At 46.2% G+C, this 23,847-nt stretch overlaps 1 protein-coding gene across 3 annotated transcripts in view; it reads right to left on the bottom strand.

The window, feature by feature from the left end:
• Positions 1–1,260: 1,260 nt before the first annotated feature.
• The window catches only part of RANBP10 (RAN binding protein 10), a 150,494-nt gene continuing 127,907 nt past the window's right edge, over positions 1,261–23,847 (bottom strand). For 2 of the 3 annotated variants that reach the window (XM_069085720.1, XM_069085722.1), the window contains exons 6-14: positions 22,724–22,908; positions 18,760–18,872; positions 15,224–15,332; positions 14,925–15,073; positions 13,630–13,825; positions 11,865–11,989; positions 10,437–10,582; positions 9,605–9,716; positions 1,261–7,776 (exon numbers count right to left, since the gene is read on the bottom strand). In XM_069085720.1, coding sequence (XP_068941821.1) covers positions 7,646–7,776; positions 9,605–9,716; positions 10,437–10,582; positions 11,865–11,989; positions 13,630–13,825; positions 14,925–15,073; positions 15,224–15,332; positions 18,760–18,872; positions 22,724–22,908 — 1,266 coding nt within the window. In that variant the 3' untranslated portion in view covers positions 1,261–7,645. The remainder of the gene's footprint in view (positions 7,777–9,604; positions 9,717–10,436; positions 10,583–11,864; positions 11,990–13,629; positions 13,826–14,924; positions 15,074–15,223; positions 15,333–18,759; positions 18,873–22,723; positions 22,909–23,847) is intronic. The other variant, XM_069085721.1, reaches the window with a different exon arrangement.

Here is a 23,847-nt window from a genome sequence, read left to right as displayed (position 1 = left end):
TTGATTTGCATTTGCTATTACTAGAGATAATAGAGCATTCTTACATATGGTTGCTAATAATTTGCATTTCTTTTGAGAAATGTTTAATTTCTATCTTTTGACCAGTTACCTGTGTGGAGAAATGAATGACCCAACAAAGACCTATGAGGGGAGATGGAGTGGGAGAGGATCTATTTGTTAGCTACCCACATATTTTGACTAGCAGATCCTTCAGAAATACTTGATACAAAGTTGTGGGATTTTTTTAACCAATAAACCACTTCTGTTCCTAATCTATATTTGCATTTAATCCATGCAAAAGTTTTTCAATTTCACATAATCAGAGTCATGTTTTATTATTTTTGTAATTACCTCTTTTTTTTCTTTGGTTAAGATTTCCTCCCACAGGGAGGCTAAATGGCACATTGAATAGAGCACCGACCCTGGAGTCAGGAGGACCTGAGTTGAAATTTGGCCTCAAACACTTAACACACACACACACACACAAAATAGCCATGTGACCTTAGGCAAGTCACTTAACCCCAAATGCCTCTCCAAAAAAAAAAGCAAAAAAAAAAAACCTCCCAAATATATATATATAAATATATATATATATATTTTTTTTCATGGTATGATCTTTACTATTCACATCATGTATCCATTTTGAATTTATTGTGGAATACGATATATTGGTCTAAATCTGTCAGGTGGCTTTTCATCTTCATAGAAGTTTTGGTCAAATGAAGTTCTTTCCTACATATATTTTCAGGTTTCCCAAACACTGCCTGGGAACCTGAGTTATTTCAGATTCTTCCTTATCTAGTCTGTTCCATCAAGCTTCTCTTCTATTCTTTTAACCAGTTCCAAATGGTTTTGATGATGGTTGTGTTATAGCTCAAGATCCTGAGTCTGAGTGCCTTTTTGTTTTTTAAAATGTGAAATCCTGGCAGATGATGATGTAAGAAACATCTGACATTTGCAAACAAGTCAAGTTCTCACAGCCCCAGCTCCTTTGTGTTGCTGCTGTCCTAGAGAATTTTCCCCTTCTGCAGATCACTAGTGATGTCTTTAAAGGAGAAGTACCTAAATCTAGAAATCTCCTTTGAGACTGAGGGGAGGGAGAAAGAGATTATTTCTCTCTGTAATAGAAGAAGCTGGGAAGGCAAAAGGTCAGCAAAGAGGGGCCAAGAAGAAGGGAAATAAGGCCTGGGGCTCAAATGGTTCTGTTGAGAAATGAATGACCCAATAAAGACCAACAAAAGGAGAGGTTGACACACATAGTTACACATGGATGTATATTTTAATAAAAATAATTCTGTCAAAATACAACAGAAAGTTTCATCTTTATCATATCTTGAGTACATTTGAATAGTTTTTTTTCCTTAGTTAAAATGTCCCCCCCTCCCTCCTCCCACCCCTTCTTCAAGGCTTCATGCTAGTGCCAGGTAACTCAACTCACAAATACAAAGCAGAGGCAGACCCAGTGTGCACAACTCTGATCACGTCCATTCTGGTGAAGTTACTCACAAAGAGGAAACACTCTTCTTAATGAGGAGGAGGCCTGGAGAGCGGAGGGTTGGAGTCGCCATCTCTGTGTCAATCGGGAGTGAGCAGGGGCTGCTGGATGTCCTGCTGATGGTGCTGGCAAACGACTCATTTTTATCTGGTTTCATGCTGAGATGTAGCTTTTCATACCTGAGTTTTGAGTGTCCAAAAGAAAACTCTCCATTTTAATAGCTGCTGTCTTAGTTTGTGCTTGATCCAGGAGGGTCAGTGTCCCAAGATCAGCAGACTCGCTGGTCTTCCTCCATCTCCAAGGGAGGAGACAAGTGGATTCCCTGTCCCCAGAACAGCATGCACAATCAAATATACCCAACCCAGTGGAGGACCTGGAGGCTAAGTCCATCAGAGACCAACGGGCATGGCTGGGGTAGAGTGGATGAAAGACTCTTGAATTCGCTTCTCCCATCCACAGAAAACCACAGCTTCCAAAGGAGAGGATGGGGGTCAAGGGAATGCCTCCAGGGTTCACTTTCTGCCATTCTGGAGAACCACTCCCTGCTTCCTATCCTTATACAACTCCAAACTCAGAACCTCTGGACCCATTTCCAGATCCCAGGGGGTTGGGACTGAAAGGGTCAACAAAGCAGGAGCAAGGGAGAGCCTGGGCCTGTGAGCTGGTTTCTGTGAATCTGCCTGGATGTTCGTTTCCCATAGATCATGGCATTGCAAGGTCAGAGAAAGGGTCTCTCAGTTGATGCCTGTTCCAGAGAGCACCCAGCTGCCAAGTAACAGGGATGCCTCTCCTAGAAATAACCTTCCTGACAACACCTCTAAGTGATGTGACAATCATCTTCAGCACCACCGGTAAGATGAGGAAAGACTGGAAGAAATGAAGGAAGGGGCCTGCCTCTTATTTTACCTTCCTGGAGGGGAAGGGTTTGGATCTCCGTTTAGCAGCTCTGTGAGGACTCACAGAAAACCTGATTCAGCCTCAGTATTCAAGAGCTCTGTGACCTCCTGCAGCTTGAGTCCCCTGGAGATGGTCAGAGATGGCATGGGCAATTCCCCCTGAAGACAGAGGGCCCATAGGATCTTGGTGCTGTTTACCTACAGATTTCAAGAGGTGCAAATGATCCACCTGGGAAAGAAGGTGCCCCCTCCCTGGGGAAGGACAAGAAATGTAAACAACTTGGAGTCAGCTGAAATATTCAGATAAGGCACAGAAAACAAAGAGGAAACCTTGTATAGGGAGTGGCCAATGGAGAATGATCCCCTTTTCCTTCTCAGCACTCCTGCTCTGCTAACTCTCCTGGGGTCTTCCCTGACCTTCAGTATATCCTTTTCCACCAAAACCTGGCAATTCACCCAAATCAACAGGGCCTTGCCCATCTGTGGCATTTTATGTTACCTGCAGGGCATGTTGCCCCCCTCTCCTTGTAGCCATAGTTTGTGATTTTGTGGTAATGTCTCACTACCAGTGCCAAGGGAGAACACAAAGAAATCTGGTCTAGGAGTGAGCCTGCATCCTGCCCTCCTGGCTTTGCTTGTCACAAGCTGTGTGTCACTGGGTCTCAACATCTCCAATGAAAGTGTGGGCTCTGGATGATTTCTGACGTCCTTTCTAGATCTAAGAATCCCCTCTAAATCCAGTTGGTGCCCAATTAAAAAAGTAGCTCAGCATCCTCAACTCTTGTGTACTGAAAGTCAGATGCTACTGACTTTCAAAAAGCAAAGTTGTTTTTCCCACAGATATACATGTGGGCATGGAAAAGTCCCTGGGAGGAGGAGGTGGTATAGCCTTGCCTCCCTGATGTCCATCGGAGACATCAAGGCACTTATAAAAGCGAGCTCTCCTTCCTTCTTCTCCCTCCTCCAGTCATACTATCATTCTTACTCTTTAAAAAACAGAGGGGAAGGTTACAAAAGGCCTTGGCCTGCCTTCGGAGCTGTGAGGGCCTCTCAGGCGTGGGCCTCTCAATCTGCTCCAGAGCTGTTCTGACCTTCTGAGGGTTTCCTCAGACAAGGAGGAAATAACCAGAACCATGATAGCAAGACACTCTTCTGAGGAACATCGGAGGGTGAGCAGCAGTCTCTCTTATTTTTTTCACTGTCAACTATTATTAGCAGATCAGTGTCTCTTTGGAGCACTCAGTTCCCAAACCACGAGACACTGGCCACCAAAGCCTGCCTGCATCCTGTCTCAGGAAGGTGTCTCTCACTGGAAAATTCAATTACATTGGGAGGTAGTATGGTATAGTGAAAAAAACAATGGACCAAGGTCAAGAGGCCAAGGTTCAGATCTCAGATCTGCCACTGTGATCTTGGTCAAATCATCTCTCAGGGACTTGGCTTCTTCAACTGCAAAATTAGAGAACTGGATTAGATGACCTTTAAGGAATCTAGGAATTAAACCCAATACCTGTTACATACAGAATACCATAGAATGTCCTCTCAGTCCTAGGGACCGAGCAGTCCTGGTAGCCTAGAATAAGGGATTCCATGTTCAAATTCTAACCCTACTACTAAGTGACTGGCTACATCTAAGCTTCTTGAAGCTGGAACTTTTTTCTACATAAGGTAAGGAAGCTAATTCGTCTTCCTCCCTGACCCCGTTCCCTAGGGCTCACCGGCTCTTTGGGCTGAGCCCAGGACTGAGGCCAGAGAGGGAGGCAAGCTGGATTTCGTAGACTATATGCATTGCTCTGCCCTCACCAACACCTTGAGTATCATTTCTTCCATTCATTTAGATAACCCCCATTCATGTTGGCTTCTTGCCCTCACCCTCACATCACTGTCTCCCTCACCTCCCTCTTATGCTTCTACAATCACTACTGAGCTCCTATGGATCCCATTTAGCTATGGATCTCCAGAGACCTGTTCCTGGGTCTAAGACTTAAGAGTCCAGAGTTGACCTCGCTGATAGATTTGGAAGTTGCTCTTCTCTCCCTTTCTTTGTTCATGTCGACCTGATGCTTTGGGGACACGGGCTGCATTTCCAATTGACATAATTTGTGATGAGCAACAGATAAGCCTAGGAAATACTAAGCTGATGAATTTTAACCAGTTTCTAGAAAATGTTTCTGCTGCTATCTTCAAGCACTCAAAAAAGATTCCCACTCAACTGAGTTCTGCCTGTTGTTAAAGATTCCCATTTTGGACATTCAAATGTTTACCATAAATTCCAAAGACTCTGAAGAGCAACAGAAATCAGCAGGGTAATCTGGCTCTGAGAATTAGGTAACCTTGAACTTACGGCTTCCCGAAGACTTCAGAAATGAATGAGGAGCAGGGAATGTGTAGACAACTGTTCTCTGGAAAGCTTTAGCCCCACCACATTCATCAAGACAATTCAGAGGGGTACGAGAAGTCTTCCTTTTCTGTTAACTAGGAATTCCTACCCACTCCTGCTGGTCACTACAAAATAAAAAAACACTAATTCATATTCTCACAGAATCAAGAGACTTTAGATCTGGGAGGCACCTTAGAGATCACTTAGTTCATTTTACAGATGAAGAAACTGAGTCCCGGAGAAGACAGGTGACTTGTCTATCCACGGTTTCCCAGGTGGTAAAGAGAGCTCATCTCCTCTGACTCCAGCTTCCTCTGAGCTCTTTCCTTTCTACAACATTGCCTGTCTTTATCCAATTGGGGCACAGTAGAAAGAATCCTAGATCTGGAATCAGAGAACCTGGTTTCAAGTCTTGGCTCAGCTACTTACTACTAGCTTGAGGGGATGGACAGAAGGACTTCTCGAGTCTCTCCCCTCTCAACATCTACACTAGGAAAATCAACCAATCTGATCCTGCTCAGAGCCTTCACCAAAAGACCATGGCAGAGCTAGAGGTAAGAAAGGAAACTGCAGCATGGATGGGAACAGGAGCTTCTGTCCTAAGGAGCGTAGCTAAAAAGGGGGCCAGGACTCAGGCTGAGTGCCCCAGAAGCACACTGACAGTCTTTCCAGAGAGAACTCTCTGAGATGGATGGGGCAGAACTTTGGCAGTCAGACAGAGCAGACTCAGGACCAGGGATCTGCTCAAGGGAGCACTACATGGAGTGGGAGGAGGGGTAGATCCTGAAACCTGACACAGGTAGCCCAGGTGGCAGAGTCACTGCAGCTGGCTTCCAGGAAGCCCATACAAGACATAACTCCATAGGTTCTAATGCCTGCAGTCATCCTCCTCTCCATTCATGAGCCCCTCTCTCTGGGCATGAAACACCTAATTCCTGATGCTGAACTGCTGTCCCTCCTGACCCAGAAGGAGAAAGCTCTCATTCATGAACAAATCACATCCCTTTTCTAAGTACAGTTTTCTTCTTTTGTCTAACAATTGGAAAGATCTCTTTCACCTGGAAAATCATCATCTTTAGTCCTTCCTGGGGCAGCCGTGGCATATGACCAGCTCTTGTCTCAGGACATTAGGAGCTCAGTAATAAGAGCCTTTTTCTTTCCTTCCACTGTTTTAAATGCAGACAGCCCTTCCTTCTGCTGACTGGAGCCAAACCTCAGGGGCAGGTATGCTTTAAACTCCTGGAATCAAAGGCTGAAGATTATCCTTACAGATGGGAATCCTCTGGACTACTTACTTACTATTGGCCTCTCCAGCAGAATAAATGCCCTGTGCTAAACTCCTCAACACAACTTCCATACTCCCCAAGAATACAGATGATAGTTCTGCAAAAAGGGCCACATTCCTCAAAGTCTCATTATGCCAAGAAGAGCTATTAAAAAAAAATTCAAGACTTCAAAGTAAACACTTTAAAGATGGGGAAAAAAAGCAAACCAACCACTGACCCAAGATGGCTTGAAAAGATGGAATTAAGGCTGCAATTCATTGTTCTATGAATTAGCACTGCTTTGAAGCCTGGGCCTAGCACAAGAAAATCCATGCCCCAGAGAGTTCTAAGCCCATTCTCAGAAAAGGTCTGACTGCTGCTCTAAGTTTCTACCCCTTACTCACATCCTGATAAAGGGGGTCTCATCAGCCTCAACAATCAAACTCAGACCTCTCCAGGGCCCAGTTCTACCTGGTGTCTCTGCCTAAGCCAAAGGACCGTTCCTGCCCACCTCTCAAGGGCATCCTCACTCTGACACTTTCATAGAGGTGACCGATTATGGTGGACAGGGCATCTTAGATTTAGAGCCAGAAGACTAAGGTTAGTCTTGGATCTGCTCCTTATTATGGGATCTTAGGCAGGGCCCATTCTTTTTCAGGGACTGTATCCTCATTTGTAAAATGAGGGTGTTGGAACAGATAAACTGGAAAAGTCCTAGGCTCACTCTGAACTCCATGATCTGGTGACCAACCTCCCCTGGCTCCTGCTCTCTATTCCCTAACTCTGGCCACATCCAACACAACAAAGTTCCTACTGTGTTTTCTTCAACTGACTTTATGGTTTGGAAGTTCAGCTGGGGACATGGAAGAGAGAAATGAACAGCTTGGTTGAGGTGACAGAGATGGTTTCTTTTTAGTGAGTGGGACCTCCCCCTCCCCCTAAAAACATACACTGTCTGGACTGCCTCTCCCCAAAGTGTCCAGACGACTAGCACTACGATAAATACTGTGTTTGTTTATATATATATATTTATATATAATCTCATTTTTTTTTACTTAAGAAAATAATAAGCTATCACCAACTTGGATGAGCTTTATCATCACTAAATTAGCAGAAACCAGCTCAGCACAAACTCTCCAGAGATAAATACTGGTGGCTCAGTCAGAAAAAATATAGATAAAAAACCAAAAACAACCAACACCCTCTGCCTCCCCCCAACAATGCCCCCTAAGAGTGGAAGGCGCTACATTAGGGTAACCAGCCAAATACTGTGTATGTTGTCCCTGCTGTTGCTGCATATGATGGAAGAAAGAATCAAGGGGAGGCTGAGAGAAGGATGGAGAAAGGGATGGAAGAGGGAGGGAGAAAGAAAGGGGGGGGGGAGAGAGAGAGAGAGAGAGAATATGGAAGATCTAACTCTGCCAGCAGCTTCCAGGTCTCTGAGACAGATGTGTGAGAAGGGGCCATGATGATAATGAGAGTATAAGGCTAGCCCTGAGTCCTTGGGCTAGCCCAGGGTGAGGAGGGGCAGCATGGAGAAGGCCAGGTAGAGCCCAGGGGCCAGGCTGGGGCAGCTTGGTGGGATGGTGCTCCCCTCTTACTCAGGTGGCTAGTGCAAATAGTCATCAACTCTGGCAAATGAACAGGAGCCTAGGCCAACTCGGGCCATAAGCCGAAGACACTCGGATGCTTGGCCCAAGGCGAGCATCAGTGGGGGCTGCTTTGGCAGGTTTTGAGATTCTGTAGGGAAAAAGAGAAGACCAGGTTATTCTCTCAAAGGCCTCAGCTCTCAACATCACTGAATAAGGCCAGCATATATTCTATAGTCAGATTTGGGAGAACTGGGTGCTTACTGTTTAGATTTGGTTCCCATGTAGCAAAGTCTGTAAAGGGAAATATAGGAAACCCAGAGCATAGAAAAATGCCCCAAAGAACCTGATTTGGGGTCAGGAGGAGAGTGGGCTACATACAAGCTCTTGTCCAATTATCTTTGTGACCTAGGGTACATACTTGTAAGAGCTCAGTGAGTGGGATGTAGCCTATGGTAAGGGTCAGGGGGGCTAACCTGTGTGGCCTTGACTGGAATCCTTATGTGGTTAAGCTTAGGGGTGACTACTGTTAAAGATCAACTTGTAATCTGAGTTACAGTTGGTCTGTGGTCAGGGTCACAGAGTTGGGTTAAGGGGTCTGCTGAGGAGCAAAGTCAGGGCCTTGGTCATGGCTGGGGTCAGAGGCCAATCTAGATAAAGGGTTAAGGTTAACACAGTCACTAATTAGAGTTAGGAAATCAGGGTAGGGCTAGGGAGAAAGGGTCATCAGACCATGATCACCATGAAGGCATCAATCCATGACCAGGGCTAGGGCTACTTAGGTCAGTCATGGCTCAGAGTTAAGACTCAGACTAGGGCAAGAGTTAGATGATTATTCTGGTGTCAGAAATAGAAGACAAGAATGTCAGGCTGTGTCCATGTTAGGGGGCTCAATCTGTATCCAGAGTTAGATACAGTCTGAGACCAGGGTAAAGGCTGAAATCTACGGTGATGGGTAAGACACTCCATCTAGAAATAGTGTTGAGAAAGGGTCAGTCTGTGGCCAAGGTTATAGTTCAAACTATGACCATAGTTAGGGAGTCATCTCAAGTTAGGATTCAATCCAGAGCATTAGGGTCTGTATCTAGGATGAGGCACAAATCTGTTGTCAGAGTGGAGAGTTAGTCTGAGGTCAGGGCTGAGGGTCTTTGTGACTTGGGTTAGGGAACAAACCCAAAGGTCAGTTTGTGGCCAGAAGCAGGGAGTCAGTCAGAGACCATAGGCAGGGGTCTAGTCTGTGACCAAGGTTGAAACTCAGTTCAGTCAAAGTTATGGGTTCATCTATGACTAGGGTTAGAGTCAGTCTGGTGTTAGGGTTGAGTAGGAATTGGGATTCGGTTATTGACTGGGATCAGGGACTTGCCCATGGAACAAACCTTGGTAGAATTTGGGCAGAATCAGTGACTTGACTATTCCAGAAAGAGCTTAATAAAGACTAGGGTGTACTGATCCTCCAGAAGGAAAAGGAAGTCCCCAGGTTCAAATGTCTCTAAAGGGGGAAAGGTGGGCAAGAGCTTTGAGGCAATCAAAGCAGTACATAAGTGAAGGTGGCTAAAGAAGGGGTGGGAGAGATGCTGGAAGGGACCTTCCCCGCTGGCATGGATCTACTGGGTCTCTCCATTCCCAATTAAGTAGATGCTAGAGAGAGAACTACTTAAGAGTGGGGAACCACATCCTTCCTGAGCCCTAAAAGGCCTTCAAGTGCCTAGTATATGGCCTGCAGGCAGCCAACAATCCTGCATGATCTCTTTAAGTCCCCAGTAGGTCTGAGTCCAACATAAACCCCCCTTTAAAAGACACTAAACTTTATCTTTGATCGGAATCAAGAGAAGAGAGAGGGAAGTTTCCTTACATCATCTTGCCCAGGTTCTGTCTAAGCCTGGGACAGTGAAAACTCCCTGAGGAGACTGGGGAGTTCAGACTCCCCTGACTCCCAGGGACAGGTACAGCAGAATCTTGCCTTGGGGATCTTTTCCTACCTAAAATAGCACTATTGAGAGCTGCACACACAGGCTCCCTCTGGATAGGGTCTAGTTGTTGACCAACAGGGCAGTTCCATGGGTCAGAGTATGCTAATAAGCTGAATGCATCCTGGATGAAGAAAGCAGACGAAAGAAGTGGTGAGAAAGGAGGGGCCCTTCCCATGAGGCCCTCCCCTCCCCAAGCCCCCCTCCACCTCCTCAGCTAGAGTGCTGGGGAGAGCTGGGGCCGAGCCTACAAGCTCCAACAGACCTGCTTTCCTCCCCGTCTCCGAGGAGCTCCCCTTCAGGCAGTAAAAAGCTGTCCTCTTCGTGAAGGCTCCCAGCCCAACCCCCTGAGACTGCTGGCCTGGCCTTATTCCTGGAGCCCCGGGCAGCAGCTGGAAAGGAGCTCAAGGGCTTGTCCTGCATCGAGAATTTCTGGAGCTGAACTGCAGAGGAGGTGACTGTTTTGTTGGGGCTGAAACATGAAGTAGGATCTTCGCATCCCCTGAAGGGGCTACTCTCGACATAACAAGCTGCTGCTGCCCCTTCTCTCCCTCAGGCACAGAAGTCCCTTCCCCCAAGTGGACCACCAAATCAGTCCTACTGGAAACTGTCTACCGAGCCAAGCCTGTCACCCCCTTAGCTCAGGACTGGGGCCTGGCTCTACCATGGGACCAGAGGCCTCTGTGCTCTTGCTCTCGAGTTTTTCTCACCCTTGGCCAGGGCCTGTTTGGGATGCTGCCTTTCCTATACAGGCTTCGAGGACAGAAGACATAAGGGTGGAAGGTCAGACCTGAGTGCTGCCCAGGCCCCCCAGCTGTCAGGCCCCAGGCCTTCCTGGAGTTACCTGCAGCATCTCTTTATGGGCCAGGTTCTTGCCGTACTCTCGGCACAGCTGCTCACTGAGGGTCTGTAGCTCCCGGCCAAACAAGATAATTCTCTCTGTGGCAGCCTGGTTGCCACCACAGAGCTGTCGCCGAGGACGCCCATCTTCTGTGCCGAGGAAAGAGGAGACATGACACATACATTAAGAACTGGCTAGCAGGGATCCCAGGGGTTGCCTAGTACACTGTTTTCTCATCACAAGGCTTTAAGGAAAGATGGCGGCAGCTGTGTGATGTGGGGAACCCTGGGTGACCTAAGGCTGACTGCTTCTGGATGATCTATGGCTGGGTCTATCTATATGGCCACACTTCAGGAAGCTGGAGAAGCCAACTGGCAGTCTTGGGCAGACCACCTTGGATCCAACAAGCTCTATTTTGACTCAGCATGCTCTCTTTCAGACATATTCTGCATTCTCTGACTACTAAACTGTGATCTCACTTGAGCTCCAAATGACATGCTAGGCCTGAAAATAAATCTAGACATTCACTCAGCTCTTGAAATACTACATACCCTGGGAGGAATACAGGGAGTCAGCCCCCTGCACTGTTGTTGTTGGGTTTTTTTAATTAATTAATTTACTTTTAGTTTGCAACATTCAGTGCCAATAAGCTTCTGAGTTCCAAATTTTCTCCTCCTCCCCCCTCCCCCCCATGGTGGCATGCAATTCAACATAGGTTCTACAAATACCTTCACATCAAACATTAGTCAAGTTGTAAAGAAAGATTATAACCAAGGGAATGAACGAGAAAGAAGAAACAAACACACAAAAAAGAGAGCAAGTAGTTTGCTTCACTCTCCATTCAGACTCTAATTCTTTCACTGGATGTGGATAGCCCCACTCCTTCCATCATGAGTCCTCTGGAGTTGTCTTATAGCTTTGCATTGCTGAGAAGAGCCCAGTCTTCAAAGTTAGTCATCACAGATATGGATGTGTCTGTAATTGTGTACAAAGTTCTCCTGGTTCTGTTCCCCTCACTCAGCATCAGTTTACATAAGTCTCTCCGGGTTACTGTGAAGTCCATCTGCTCCTGCCCTGCACTGTTTTTTTAATATCTTTTCCCCCAATTTCATAAAAAAACAATTTTTAATGACTATTTTTTAAAATCTTGAGTTCCAAATTCTTTCCCTCTCTTTCTTCCCTGAGATAATAAGCAATCTGACATAGATTATCTATGCCCCTGCAGTGTTAAAGAAGACCTGGTCAAGGGTAGACCAGTGAACTTCTTAAATTCCTACCAGACCTCACCTGTTCAGGCCCAGCTGTTCTCAGGGCTTCAGTCCCCAACACCGCAGCCTGAGAATCACATGGTGAAAGCCACAGTGCTAGAATTTATTTCTGGGCTAGTCACAGAGAGGGGACAGGCTGCCGCTCTCCTGGGAAGGCCCTTACCCACACTAGATTCATCTGTCTGCAGGACATCTTCGTGTTTGTAGGCACCATTCAGGATCCGGGTGGATGAGCTCTCTGGCACTCCATTGGGATAATGTTCTGCTTCCATCTCCATCTCGCTGTCACTGAGAAAGGGGGAGGAGAGGATATTGGCCAAGACAGGTCAGGAAGAAAAGATGCTTGGATCTAGCTGGGGCTCTCCATTCCACCAGGCAGGAGACAAGAGTTCAAGCTTGGGTTTCCTGCCCTCCAGAAGCCTAGCCCTGTCCTGCTGAGGGAATTCAAGTGGCTTTCCATGGAGTCTCCACTTGCAAGGTCAAATAGTCATCTCTGCCTATCACTTTAGTTTCATTTCAATTCAAACCAACATGTCTTTGGTGAGCACCTACTATCTGCCCACCACACCATGATGGGAAGGGGCCTAATTTCTCAATCTCCCATCACTCTGCTCTCCCAATTATCTCTTCTCTCCTTCCACCTCACATTAACCAATGTCCAATCCTCCTTCTGTAATCAGAGGCCTACAAAATCATAAGATTTAGAGCTGGGAGGGATCTTGGAGATCACCCAGTTGAATGCCTTCATCTTTGCCAAGGAAAAAGCAGGGCTACAAAGGAGAGGGCTAGAAAGATATCAAAGAGCAGACTGTCTGAATTCAGGTCTTTGTGACTCAGTCAGTGCTCTTTTCATGAAGCCCTAACTCCCCTCTGACCTCCTTCAAAGTTAGCACTTTACTGCAGTTTTTCTCTCTGCCCCCTCAGAACGACCACTCTTAGATTCCCTTCTCTTTCCTTAAGTGTCCTCTTCTCCCTGACTCTCTACTCACTGACCCATGGAGCTGGAATTCTCTTCAGCTGAATCCTACAGGACTTCTAAGAGGGCCCCCCCAGGCCTCTGGCTACTCTAGCTGTACCTTGGGGCCTCAGTCAGCTTTGGTGGAAATGGCCATCTTGACAACAGCAGGGAGAGAAGGTTTAACCAGGGGAGAGAAACCTTGAGTCTCTAATGGGTAAGTGGAAAGACAACAGTTCCAGCATCATGATGACTAGAGCACCTTGTTCATATTAGCACCTGCCTTGAACAAGGGGCTGGGTCTTATAGAGGTCTGAGTTAGGTGGCAATGAAGTTTCCTTGTTCATTAATAAAGACAAATTCTATTCCACAGCCTCATTCACAGACCATTGAACTCAAGGTATTGCCTGGGAACTGTCCTTTCCCCATGCTAGTTCAAGTCTAGTCTAGCCCAGCCAGGCAGTGGTCCCAAAAGTGAACAGTGTTCTTTCGTGTTTGGTCATCCTCAAAGTCCCATCCCTTTCAGCAGCATTGACCATGGAGATCACAAATGCCCTACAAGCTAAAAGGAACGTTCTCCTCCATCATACAATAGAATTGTCAACAGTGTATGGTGGGTAGTGGAGAGAGCAGAAATAACTAAGAGAGCCTTCTGCTCCCCATGATCCCACGGGTGTGAAAAATCCTGAGACCTGGAGGTAACTGGTTTAAGGCAGAGGCTTGTCCGGGAGGGAGAAAAGCATCAACAAAGCTGACCTAAGGGATCAGGGTTCCCTGGTGTCAAGCTCAGGCTCTGATCGTTCCTAGGGAGTGAGATGGACTGATTGTGCAGGGATGGTGGGAAAGAGGGGAAAGGAGGAGGAGAGTGTTAGGTAGTTAGTAGAGTGTGGTGCTGCTAGGGGCAAGGCCCTTGGAGTGGGCGCTACTTCTGTGCCGTGGCCTGCCCCAAGAACAAAGAAGGGAAGTGTGGTACCTGGTCTCTTGGTTACTTGTACTACTGTGCTGCTGGGATTTGGTGGAGTCTGTGGAGTTGGACTCAGAGTAGTTGGCTGACGAAGGGGAGGAGGAGGATGACGACGATGATGAGGAGCTCAGGGCTGGGTATTTACTGTGACTCTGTTTGCTTTTGGTGGATGTGACCCCGTTGCTACAGCTTGGGCTTTCTGCTCCTGAAAGCCAAGAGAACAGAGTCAAAAGGCTGGATGGGTGGCATCTGGCAGAAGACGTGGCCCAAACAATGCAACCAGGTGATTCCCCTCCCTGCTGGCATGGAAGCATGAGCCCAGAAAGAGCTACAGAAGAGAGAGAGGGTCCCCAGAGACCTCCTTGCCAGGGTCCTAAAACTTGTTGAATATTGATTTCCTCAGTGTCATGGCACAAGAGACTGGAACAGCAATGCCAGAGACACTTGGGTTTTACTCTGGGACATATGCTGGCAAGTTGTCTCCACTCCAAGTGCTCCTGGGGACTGAGGCTTCCCTAGCAGAATCTTCCTTGAAACCTCAGGCAGTGGGACAGAGACTTTTATCTAGGTTTAGGCCTCCAATAAAACCAGTAACATCCCTGCTGCTCTGGCATTTCCTGTCCAGCAGCATCCCTGCCAAGACCTCACGTAAAGCAGATACCTCTCGTTCCATCCCTGGTCCAGGAATTAAGCAATCCCTCCCCTTTTCTAAAAGCAGCTCCAGGGTGCACCTAGGAACTAGCCTTATCACCTCCCACTGGCCTCTTCTTTTCAAACTCTTCTCCAAACCTGTTCTCCTACCTCCCTTCCCCAAGAGAATCCATGCTCGGCTGAACGTCTAAACCCAACCGAGGTGCTCTTGTATACTTGACTTCTGCTCTCCTATACCATACTGTGAGTCAGCAAGCCATCAGGGACCCCAGTATTCAGAGACAAGTCTCTAACAGGGCTAGGCCCTGGGAGATAATCAGTCACAGTCTTTACCCAGAAGTCTAAAGAACAGTCCCATACCAGTAAGAATGGCGACAGTTCAGATTTCTCTAGTGTTTTAAAGATTTATGAAGAGATTTTTTTCAAACCAATCCTGTGAAATAAGTAGTGAAAGTGTCATTATCCCCATAAGGAAACCAAGGTTCAGGGTTTGCCCAGGGTCCCACAACTATGGAGCTATAGAATCTGGCTGGGGTCAGTAATACTCCTGAAAAAGGGATCAGGCTCAAATCTGGGCTAGGAGTTTCTGAAGAAAGATTCTTTCACATTTTTCATCCTGCCCTCTACTATGGATGTCAAAAAACATGGCTTACCAGTGCTGTGCAGATGAGAATTGCTGGGTCCATGTCTAGGGCTGAGGCTGGGAGACCCTGGGTAACTGTCTTGGGATTTGGGGCTTCGTGCACTGAAACAACGAACCTCACTGTCTGTTCCATTCACCATTTCCACAAACTGCCGGCACCTAGGAGGGCAAGAAAGTCAGGAAAGGAGCGGAGGGAAAATGCTTTAAGTAAATACTTTGGTTTGTATCTGTCAGAGCTACAGCCAACAGGAGGGCCAGAAGTCCCACATGGCACAGGCTGACAGGGAATCCCCTGGGCTGCCAACTTACTTCAACATGAAGAGGAGGTTGGGGTTGTGCTCCAGGAGACCAGGGTAGAGCTGCTGGGTGGCCTCAATAGCCTCTCCCACTCGGCCTGCCAGCATAAGTTTTTGTATTCCTATAAGCAAGAACACAGCAGTCAGGACGCCAATGGCAAAAGGGAAACACGTTTCAATACCACTGAGCCCTTCGCAGTGCTTCAGAAACTAATTCAACAACCACTGATCAAGGAATCTGCAGTGAGCAAGGACTTATGCTTGGTACTGGAGATAGAAAGACAAGGCACAAATCCTGCCCCTGCCCTCTGGGAGTTTATGATCTAAGGCACAGGGAAGAGACACAGATCCAAATAATAAAGATCTAAGGGAGACCAAGAGTAAAGGAAAGATAGAGGCAAAGTAGATGAAATCTGAGGAGGGAGAGACACTTTCACCTAGGGAATGTCTGCATCTCACTGGTCCGTGAAGGGAGGGATTTCAAGAGGTAAATTAAACTTTTAACATCAATACTGCATAGTAACTCTTTACATTAAACTCACTCATTTCAATGTCTAAGATACCCTAACTTTTCCTTTGGTCCCTCAAAGTCCCCCTCAGGGATTCATTCTCATTCCCTTTCACTCTTTACATTTGTAATGCATTTGGGTTTTTGAGCAGTTTTTCCACAAAGCACTGTATCATGCAAATAGAGTCTTTCCAGATTTCTTTTATATTCTCCTAACTTACTGATCTTAAGCTGCCTTTAGATTAATCCATTAAGTTACTGTACCATAATTTGACTGCTTTCCTAGTGTTGAAATTTCACATTGTTTCAACAGATAATGTTGTTTTGTTTTTGGTCATTCTTGCAGGGTACATTCCTGCATGGAATTATGGGTTCTAAGGGCATGATTGTTTCTGTATCTTCTAGTATATACTGCCAGTCTGTACTCCAAAAAGATCTTACAAGTTTAGAATTCTGCCCCCAAAAATGAGAACAGCTGTCCTCTGAAACTCTGGCCAGCTGTTTCACTGCTTTCCATTCCTTTGCTCATTTGAGGTGGAGTGGTACCTCAAGGCTGTTTGAATTGACATCTCTCTGTGCTTCCTGAGGCTGAGCATTTTTTCAAGTGACTGCTAGAAGTATGAGTTTTCTCTTTTGACCCTGTCTGCTCCTATCTGCTGGTTTTTTCTCCATGGTGAACGGGAACTCAGGAAATTTTAAGGGTGGATAAAAGAAAACAAGGAGCTAAGTCTCAATCAAAAGGCAGAAAATCAGGCTCTGGTGCCTGTTCTTGGGGAGGACCTCTGCTGTGCTAAAGGGACTCCAGACAGTAACCGGGAGCTCCTGGCAGGGGAGCCGGACAAAGGCTTCCACTTCACCTGGGTTCCCATCTCGGCTCTGCTACCAAGTCATCATTCACTCCATTAGGTTCTGCTTCCTCATGTCCTAGGGTAGACACAGGAGTTGCAAGATTCCCCTGCTTGCAGCATGATTTTATGGAGTCCAGTTCTGACACTCATTACGAGTGTGGTTACAGACCAGTCACCACCCATACTTCATTTTCCTCAACTATAAATGGAGAGAGAATTCTCACATTACCTACTGCATTGGTGGTTGTGAAGGAAGTACTCTATAAATCTTAGACAACTGGAGATATGCAAACTACTACTGTGATTATTCAAATCAAATGAATAGACCCAAGGACCACAAGTCTCAGGGTGTGCTAGAGGATTGTCTGCCCCCTTTTTCCTTCCCTCTTATCCCCAAATCTCTGATTTTCTCAGTCTTTGCACTGCTACATTTCATTCTTGTCCTTACTTCTTATCTGCCTGCTTGGAAGTTATCTCTGGTTCAGTCTTTCCCAGGTGTAGGTCCCATGTTTGGGGCTACCCATCTGATTGAGTGTTTGCTTTTCTGGGAGACTCAATATATATACACAAATACCAACAGGTTCAGAGACTAGTATAGAGATAACTGCCCGCCCACCCTATTTTCTCTTTTTCCTTTCTTTCCTCTGTCAGGAGGAACCTGAAAAGGAAGAACATACATCTGTAGGGCCACAGGTGAGCTCTTCATTATGTCTCCAACATTCATTTTCTATGGTTGATCCTGTAGACTGTCTTTTGAACATTCTGTTCTGACTAGAGATCTAGGGAAGAGCAGGGCTCTCCCAGCTCTGAGCTACTGTAGGTCTTTAAGGGCTGGCCAGTTAGGACTCTCCTTGGGTCCCATGGAAGGCAGGGAGGCACTGCCCTCTCTCAGGCTACTGTTTAGCTAGGCCTGAGTCCTTCAGTCCTTTCTTCAGTCACCAACATGAACAGCTGCTTGACGAAGTGAGGACAGAAAGCCCAGGCCCTGCTGGTACCTAAGAAGATCTCAGAGTGATCTGATTGAGACAATGGAATTCTATGGGACCCACAGAGGAGGCTCTGAATCCAAGCTTGCCAGGACTCTGGGTGCTAGATTAGCAACCAGAACATAATGGAGAAAGTGAGCTTTGACCACATCAAGAGAAGAATCAGTCCATAGCAACTGGCTAAAGAAAATGGTTGGGTTGGAGCAGGAGGTCTCTAAAGACCTTCTGGTCATTGAGAACTGATCCAACCATTCTGGAGAGCAACTATGCCCAAAGGGCTATGAAAATATACATACTCTTTGACCCAGCAATACCACTTCAGAGGCTGTATCCCAAAGAGATCATACAAGTGGGAAAAGGACCCACATGTACAAAAATATTTATAGCAGCTCTTTTTGTAGTGGCCAAGAACTGGAAAAGTGAGGGGATGCCCATGAACTGGGGAATGGCTGAACAAGTTGTGGCATATGAATATAATGGAATACTATTGTGCTATAAGAAACGAGGAGCAGACAGACTTCAAAAAATCTAGAAAGACTTATGTGAACTGATGCTGAATGAGGGAAGCAGAACCAGGAGAACAATGGAAACAGGTACGCCACATTGTGCGATGACTAACTTTGACAGACTCAGGTCTTCTCAGCAATGAAAGGACCTAAGATAACTCCAAAAGGCTCATGATGGAAAATGCCATCCACATCCAGAGAAAGAATGATGGAGTCTGAATACAGACTGAAGCATACTATCTGTTCTCTCTCTTTTTTGTTTTTTCTTTCTCATGGTTCATCCCACTGGTTATAAATCCTCTTTGCAAATGACTAATGTCAAAACATGTTTAATGTGAATGTGTATGTAGAGCCTGTATCATATTGCACGCCATCTTGGGGAAGAGGGAGGGAAGGAAGGGGGAGAAAATCTAAGACTCAAAAGCCTGTGAAACTGAATGTAGTAAACAAAAACAAATAAATTAATCTCTTTTAAAAAAGAAAAGACCTCCTGGTTTTAAATCCTATTACAAGGAAAAGGGGATGGTTAGAGTTGTTGGGCTGAGCCCACCCAAGAGACATCCCCACCCAGAGGAGGATCAAGGCCTGGGCTTCAGGGCTCTGATGGGCTCCCCCATTGGCTAAGGCTAGCATCTCAGGTGGGAAGGACACAGAGAAGTGGGGAGGAGGGTGGGAGGTTGAGAGAGGAGTCTTGGTCTTACTTTGTCTGTTCTTGATGGAAGCCTGCTCTTCCTGAATTGTGGTTTCTGTCATACGGGCAAAAGCTGTGGCAGTAGCACAATACCCATGATGCACCAGGTAGGAAGAGACCATGCTAAAAAAGAAAGAAAAATAGGGACATTCAAAAAAGAAACTTCGCAAAATAGGATGTGACTGGAAATACCATCTTTTTGAACCATGATCCTCATTCAAACTACCCCAAAATGTAACCGTGGTGGAGGCTCTGGACATGCTTTTACTGTACTGAAAAAGGACCCAAGCATCTTAATGTAGGTCATGGAGAAGAAAAGAGTCCTGGGCTAGCAGTCAGGAGACCTGGGTTTGAATTCTGGCTCAGTCACTAGATACCCTATTCTTGTCATCTATAAAATGAAGGTAGGACTAGATCAGGAGTTTCTGATCCAGGTTCTAAGAACTTGTTTTTAAGAACTTTTGATATGTGTTTTTCAATATAATTGGTTTCCCCTTTGTAATCCTATGTATTTTATTTTTTTGCTTTTTTTTTTGGAGGGCAGTTGGGGTTAAGTGACTTGCCCAAGGTCACACAAATATATTTTTTGTGTTAAGTGTCTGCAGCCAGATCCAAACCCAGGTCCTCCTGACTCCAGGGCCGGTGCTCCACCCCCTACGTATTTTATTTTGTGAATTTAAAAACACTATTCTGGGGTTTTTAGAGATGGGGTCCCTAGGCTTTACCAGCCAGCCAGAGGAATATGTGACACAAAAAAGGATAAGAATCCCTGGACTAGAACAGAAGCAAATGTGAGCCAAGGAAGCAGTGGCTATGGAGCCTGAGGCCCTGCACCTCCTGCTTGTTCCCGAGACCTTCACCTTCCTAAGTCAGGCTCCTCCTCTGTGAGATGGCCTTGAAGGCCTTAGCCTACACCACCAGCTTCTAAGGCTCCTTCTAGTTCTAACACTCTGACTATGACTATTCTCCATCCAAACCACTGGGTTTGGCTCCAGTGGGTACCGGAAGGGAGAAGATGGCCACAGTCTATGGTGAAGCAGGCAGCTAATCACAGTGGAGGCACAGCCTGACACTCATTAGTGTGATCTGCTTAGGCACACTTACAAAGTCAAGAAATCACTCTAGGAACAGCTTCCTTGAGGGACTCAGGGACATCAGCAACCAGAAAGACAGTTAATTTCTCTGCTATGTACTTTCTGAAACAGCACTGAGAAGCAGCCTCGATATATTTTAGTTTGAGAATGCCTGCAGTGCAAGCATGTTTTCAGGAGATACTAGAATCTTTCCTCTCACTGCCCCATAATGGGCCAGGCTGGCTGTGCTGATTTCTTGCAGACACATCACTCTCATTGGGCTCTATTAAGCCTTCAGAAATGCTGGCTCTGCCCCTATCTGAGAAACCATCTACTCTGCTTGTCATGAGCAAGAGTTGGAGGAAGGAGAGGTCAAGCTATATCTTATTAACCCTACAGAAGAGAAAAATGTACAGAAAGTTTGGTGAGATGAACTGCTTCCAAAAGCCTACTCAACAAAAAGTGACATCCCCAAGTCCACTTTGCCTCCAGAGGGGCTGTGCAAAGCCAGAGAGGGCCTACACGTGTGCCCCACGCATGTGCAAATATGCAGAAGTGCATGTTTGTATCTGTGCGTGCACTCAGATATACCTCTGCATGCTTTTTCTATTCTTGCCAATGTGCAGAAAGATTTCAGGAATTTAAAGGATTGTCATGTGGAAAAGGGAGGAATGAAGACCAAGGCACGGACTTTATAAAGGAGCAGAGAGATAGGAGACAGTGAGGTGGAGTGCAGAGAGAGCTGAACCTGGAGTCACTAGACATGAGTCTGAATCCTATTAGCTCTGTGACACAGAAGGACATGGGCAAAATGGGAATAATAGTACTTGTGGACGAGGCTGTTACAAGGAAAATGCCTTATAAATCTTAAAGAACTACAGAAATGGGAACTATTACTATTATTATTCAATTCAGTATAAGAAGAGAATTGTTTCACAATTAGGACTATCTGATATGGGATGCTTTGTTAGGTAGTAAGATCCCCATTACTAGAAAGATTCAAATAGAGGCTGGATGGTAAGGGCAGAGCAGCAGAGGGGGAGGACCCAGATTCTTACACTGGGTGGGACACTCGATCTGAAGCCCTCCCTCTAAGAGCTTCTGGTTCTCCGTGTATAGGCATGCATAGGTTTGTGGGCAGTCTTATGCAGGTCTGTGCCCGTGAGCATATGTCTGTTTATGTTTTTTTTTTTCTTAGAGACAGACTCCCTTCAAATGACAGCTCCTTTATCCAGTCTTCCCTACTCAAGCCAGCTTCCAGAAATTCAGCACCCAAAGACTTGAGATTCAAACATTTAACTGTTGGGCTGAGGGAGCTAGCTCAGTGTGGCTTAGAATAACCATGTTCACTCAGTGTAGAAAGAGACTTAATGCAAAAGGCAAATGGCAGATAGAAGCCTATAGGTTCAGTAATTGGGTTTTCTTTATTTTCATATTTCTTTTGAAAAGAAATGAGTCCTTGGTTTCTACTCAGACAACCCTGTGGGCAAAGCATTTATTAAGGGTGTGTGTGTGTGTGTGTGTGTGTGTGTGTGTGTCTGTGTCTGTGTCTCTGTGTGTGTGTGTGTGTGTCTGTGTCTGTCTGTCTCTCCCAAAGACCAAGATTGGGTCCATCTTCTGGTAGGGAATATATCTGGTAGGTCCATATCTAGTAGGGAACTCAAATGCTCTCATTTTTACAGAGCATGGAGGTTTACAAGGTCCTTTCCTCACAACTGCCCCGTGAGGGAGCTAATACAAGTATGATTATTTTCCTTTGGCAGAAGTTGAAGGGTGAAGCTCTTTGCCCACGGTCACACCGAGAGGCAGTAAGTGTTAAAGCCAAGAGAAAAGCAACAAGCACAGGGGACTCTGACCAGTGGGGCCTTTATCCCCAGTCCCTGGTTGGCTCTAGGTCCATTCACCAGGTTCATTCGGCAGCTTCAAACAAAGAAAACAGCTCTAGGTAATAAGAGTCACTTATCAGCTCCTGGAGGCTGCCACAAAACCCCAAGGAGATCAAAAGAAACCTCAGCTGTTTTTTAAACGTGAGGTCAAACAGGGCTCAGGAGGTTCTGAGGCTTAGGGAAGGTCTGACAGCATCACCATCCTCTCTAAGATCCTAGGCTGAGGCCATGCACTTCTGCCATAGACCTGGAGACAGTGAGTTCATAAAACTACTGAATGCTAAGTCTCTTAAGTCACTGATTAGGACAATTATACCCTTTCTTTCTAAGACTGACTCAAAAATGGGGCACAGAAGAGGGGAATGACCTTGCCAAAATCAGGCTCCAAAACAGAGAGTAGAGCTAGGAATCAAGCTGAGATTGTGTGCCTCCCCTAAAGCTTTATTACCCATCACAATGACTGCCCCGAAGGCTTTAAGGGCCAGTTAAAGGAATGACACAGTGACTAGGCAGCCTGGGCCAGAACCCCTACACTGACTACATCTCCAATGTACAATAAGAACAAACACTTTGCTAGATGCCAGAAAGATCTTGTCTCGGGTGAGTGGTCTTCAAACTCAGGTTGGGGCTTCACAGATTCTTAGAGGAGAAAGAAGCCAAAGAGAACACCAGAACAACCTCTCCCCACCCTCACCCCTACCACAAACAGGATACAAATACTGACAGGGGGCCCTGTGGGCAAAATTCAGCCCAAAGTTCCCTCATTACTTGAGCCATCACCTGAGCAAGTAGCTTCGCCAAAGTAAAAGAGAGCCCAGAATGATGGTAGGCCCAAGTTTTGTCCTTGAGACCAATGCAGTGAAAGCTGGAATCTTAAGAGCCAAGAGGCATACCCTCAGGCTGTGGTAATGAAAACAGAGATGAAGAGTTCTGGGGGTGAGCTCAGTAGGGATGATATGGGAACAGTTGGCTAGGGCCAAAAAAAAAAAAAAAAGATCAGGGAACAAGGACTCACTTCTGCAGCATGGCTTGCCACTCTCCAAGTCTGTCACCAATGGGAAAACGCTTAATGGTTCCCTGAATCTTTGCTCTCCACTCCCTCATGTAGTCCTCAATGTCAAACACAAAGGGTTGCTGCCCAAAGTTGGCATCTACGATCTCCCCAGGAGTCTGCAAGCCCACTGTGGGGTATAAGTTTGCCTGGAAAGATAAAGGAACATTGGTTAGAAAATTAGTCTCATGGGAGAGCAAAGCAGGTCAAAACCACCAGGAATGGGGCTAGGTGGGTTGGGACAGATGACTGACACTCTTGGGGGTGGGGGGGTGGGGGGAAGGTGTCTTAACTAAGCCATGGAGCTAGGAGAAGATGACTCGTTTCAGGAGAGCCCTTGGGTCGCCTTGGGGTGACCAGCCTGAAGGCAGAATGGGGCAGGCTAAACCTAGGACACATGAGGACTTGTGCCCTACACCCTCAAAGTGCTTAATACCTAGGAGAACAAGGAGAGGGAGAGAGCTCCAAGGGAAAAGGGAGACCTACTGGACTCCAGTCCAGATTCTCTTTGGCTTTAGTCCTTCCTCTCACTCTAGCCCGCTAAGATTCTCCAGGATGGAGAAAACTCCAGGGAATTGTGGTGGTCCAATAAGACCAGCAAGGCCAGGTCATGTTGACCAGCACCCAATAAACTGCCAAAAATCAGAAAGCCAATAGCAAACAACCTCTTCTCTGGGCCTCAGTTTCTGTAAAATGAGGGAAATGGACTAGATGATTACAAAGGTTTCTTTGCACTCCCAAATCCTATGACGTCATGAAGGGGAAAGGGGGAGCATAAATTAGCCTGAGAAGGAAGTGAATGCTCAGAATTATGAGCCCCTTTCCTACCCCTAACAGCACTTCTCAGGTATCTCAAGCATATTGGATCCTCAAGTTAGCTCAAAAGATCCCACTTGAGATAAGAGTCCCTGGAAGATAAAGTGGGTAGGGGAAGGAGAAGAAAAAGAGGAAAAGTTGAATAAAATTAACATTCTCACCCCTCACCTAAACTCCAGACTGATTGGAAAAAGAAATGAGAATGTCCATGGGAGCTCAACCCAGTCTTACTTATTCAACCACCTCCTTGATATTCTGAGAAATCTCCTGCC

Source organism: Petaurus breviceps, unplaced genomic scaffold, assembly GCF_028583685.1.
Source record: "Petaurus breviceps papuanus isolate PSGF00001 unplaced genomic scaffold, PetGlider_PUasm1.0 176, whole genome shotgun sequence".
NCBI classification, from domain to species: Eukaryota; Metazoa; Chordata; class Mammalia; order Diprotodontia; family Petauridae; genus Petaurus; species Petaurus breviceps.
The sequence above is the reverse complement of the archived record's forward strand: the minus strand, read 5'-3'. Positions and strand labels throughout refer to the sequence as shown.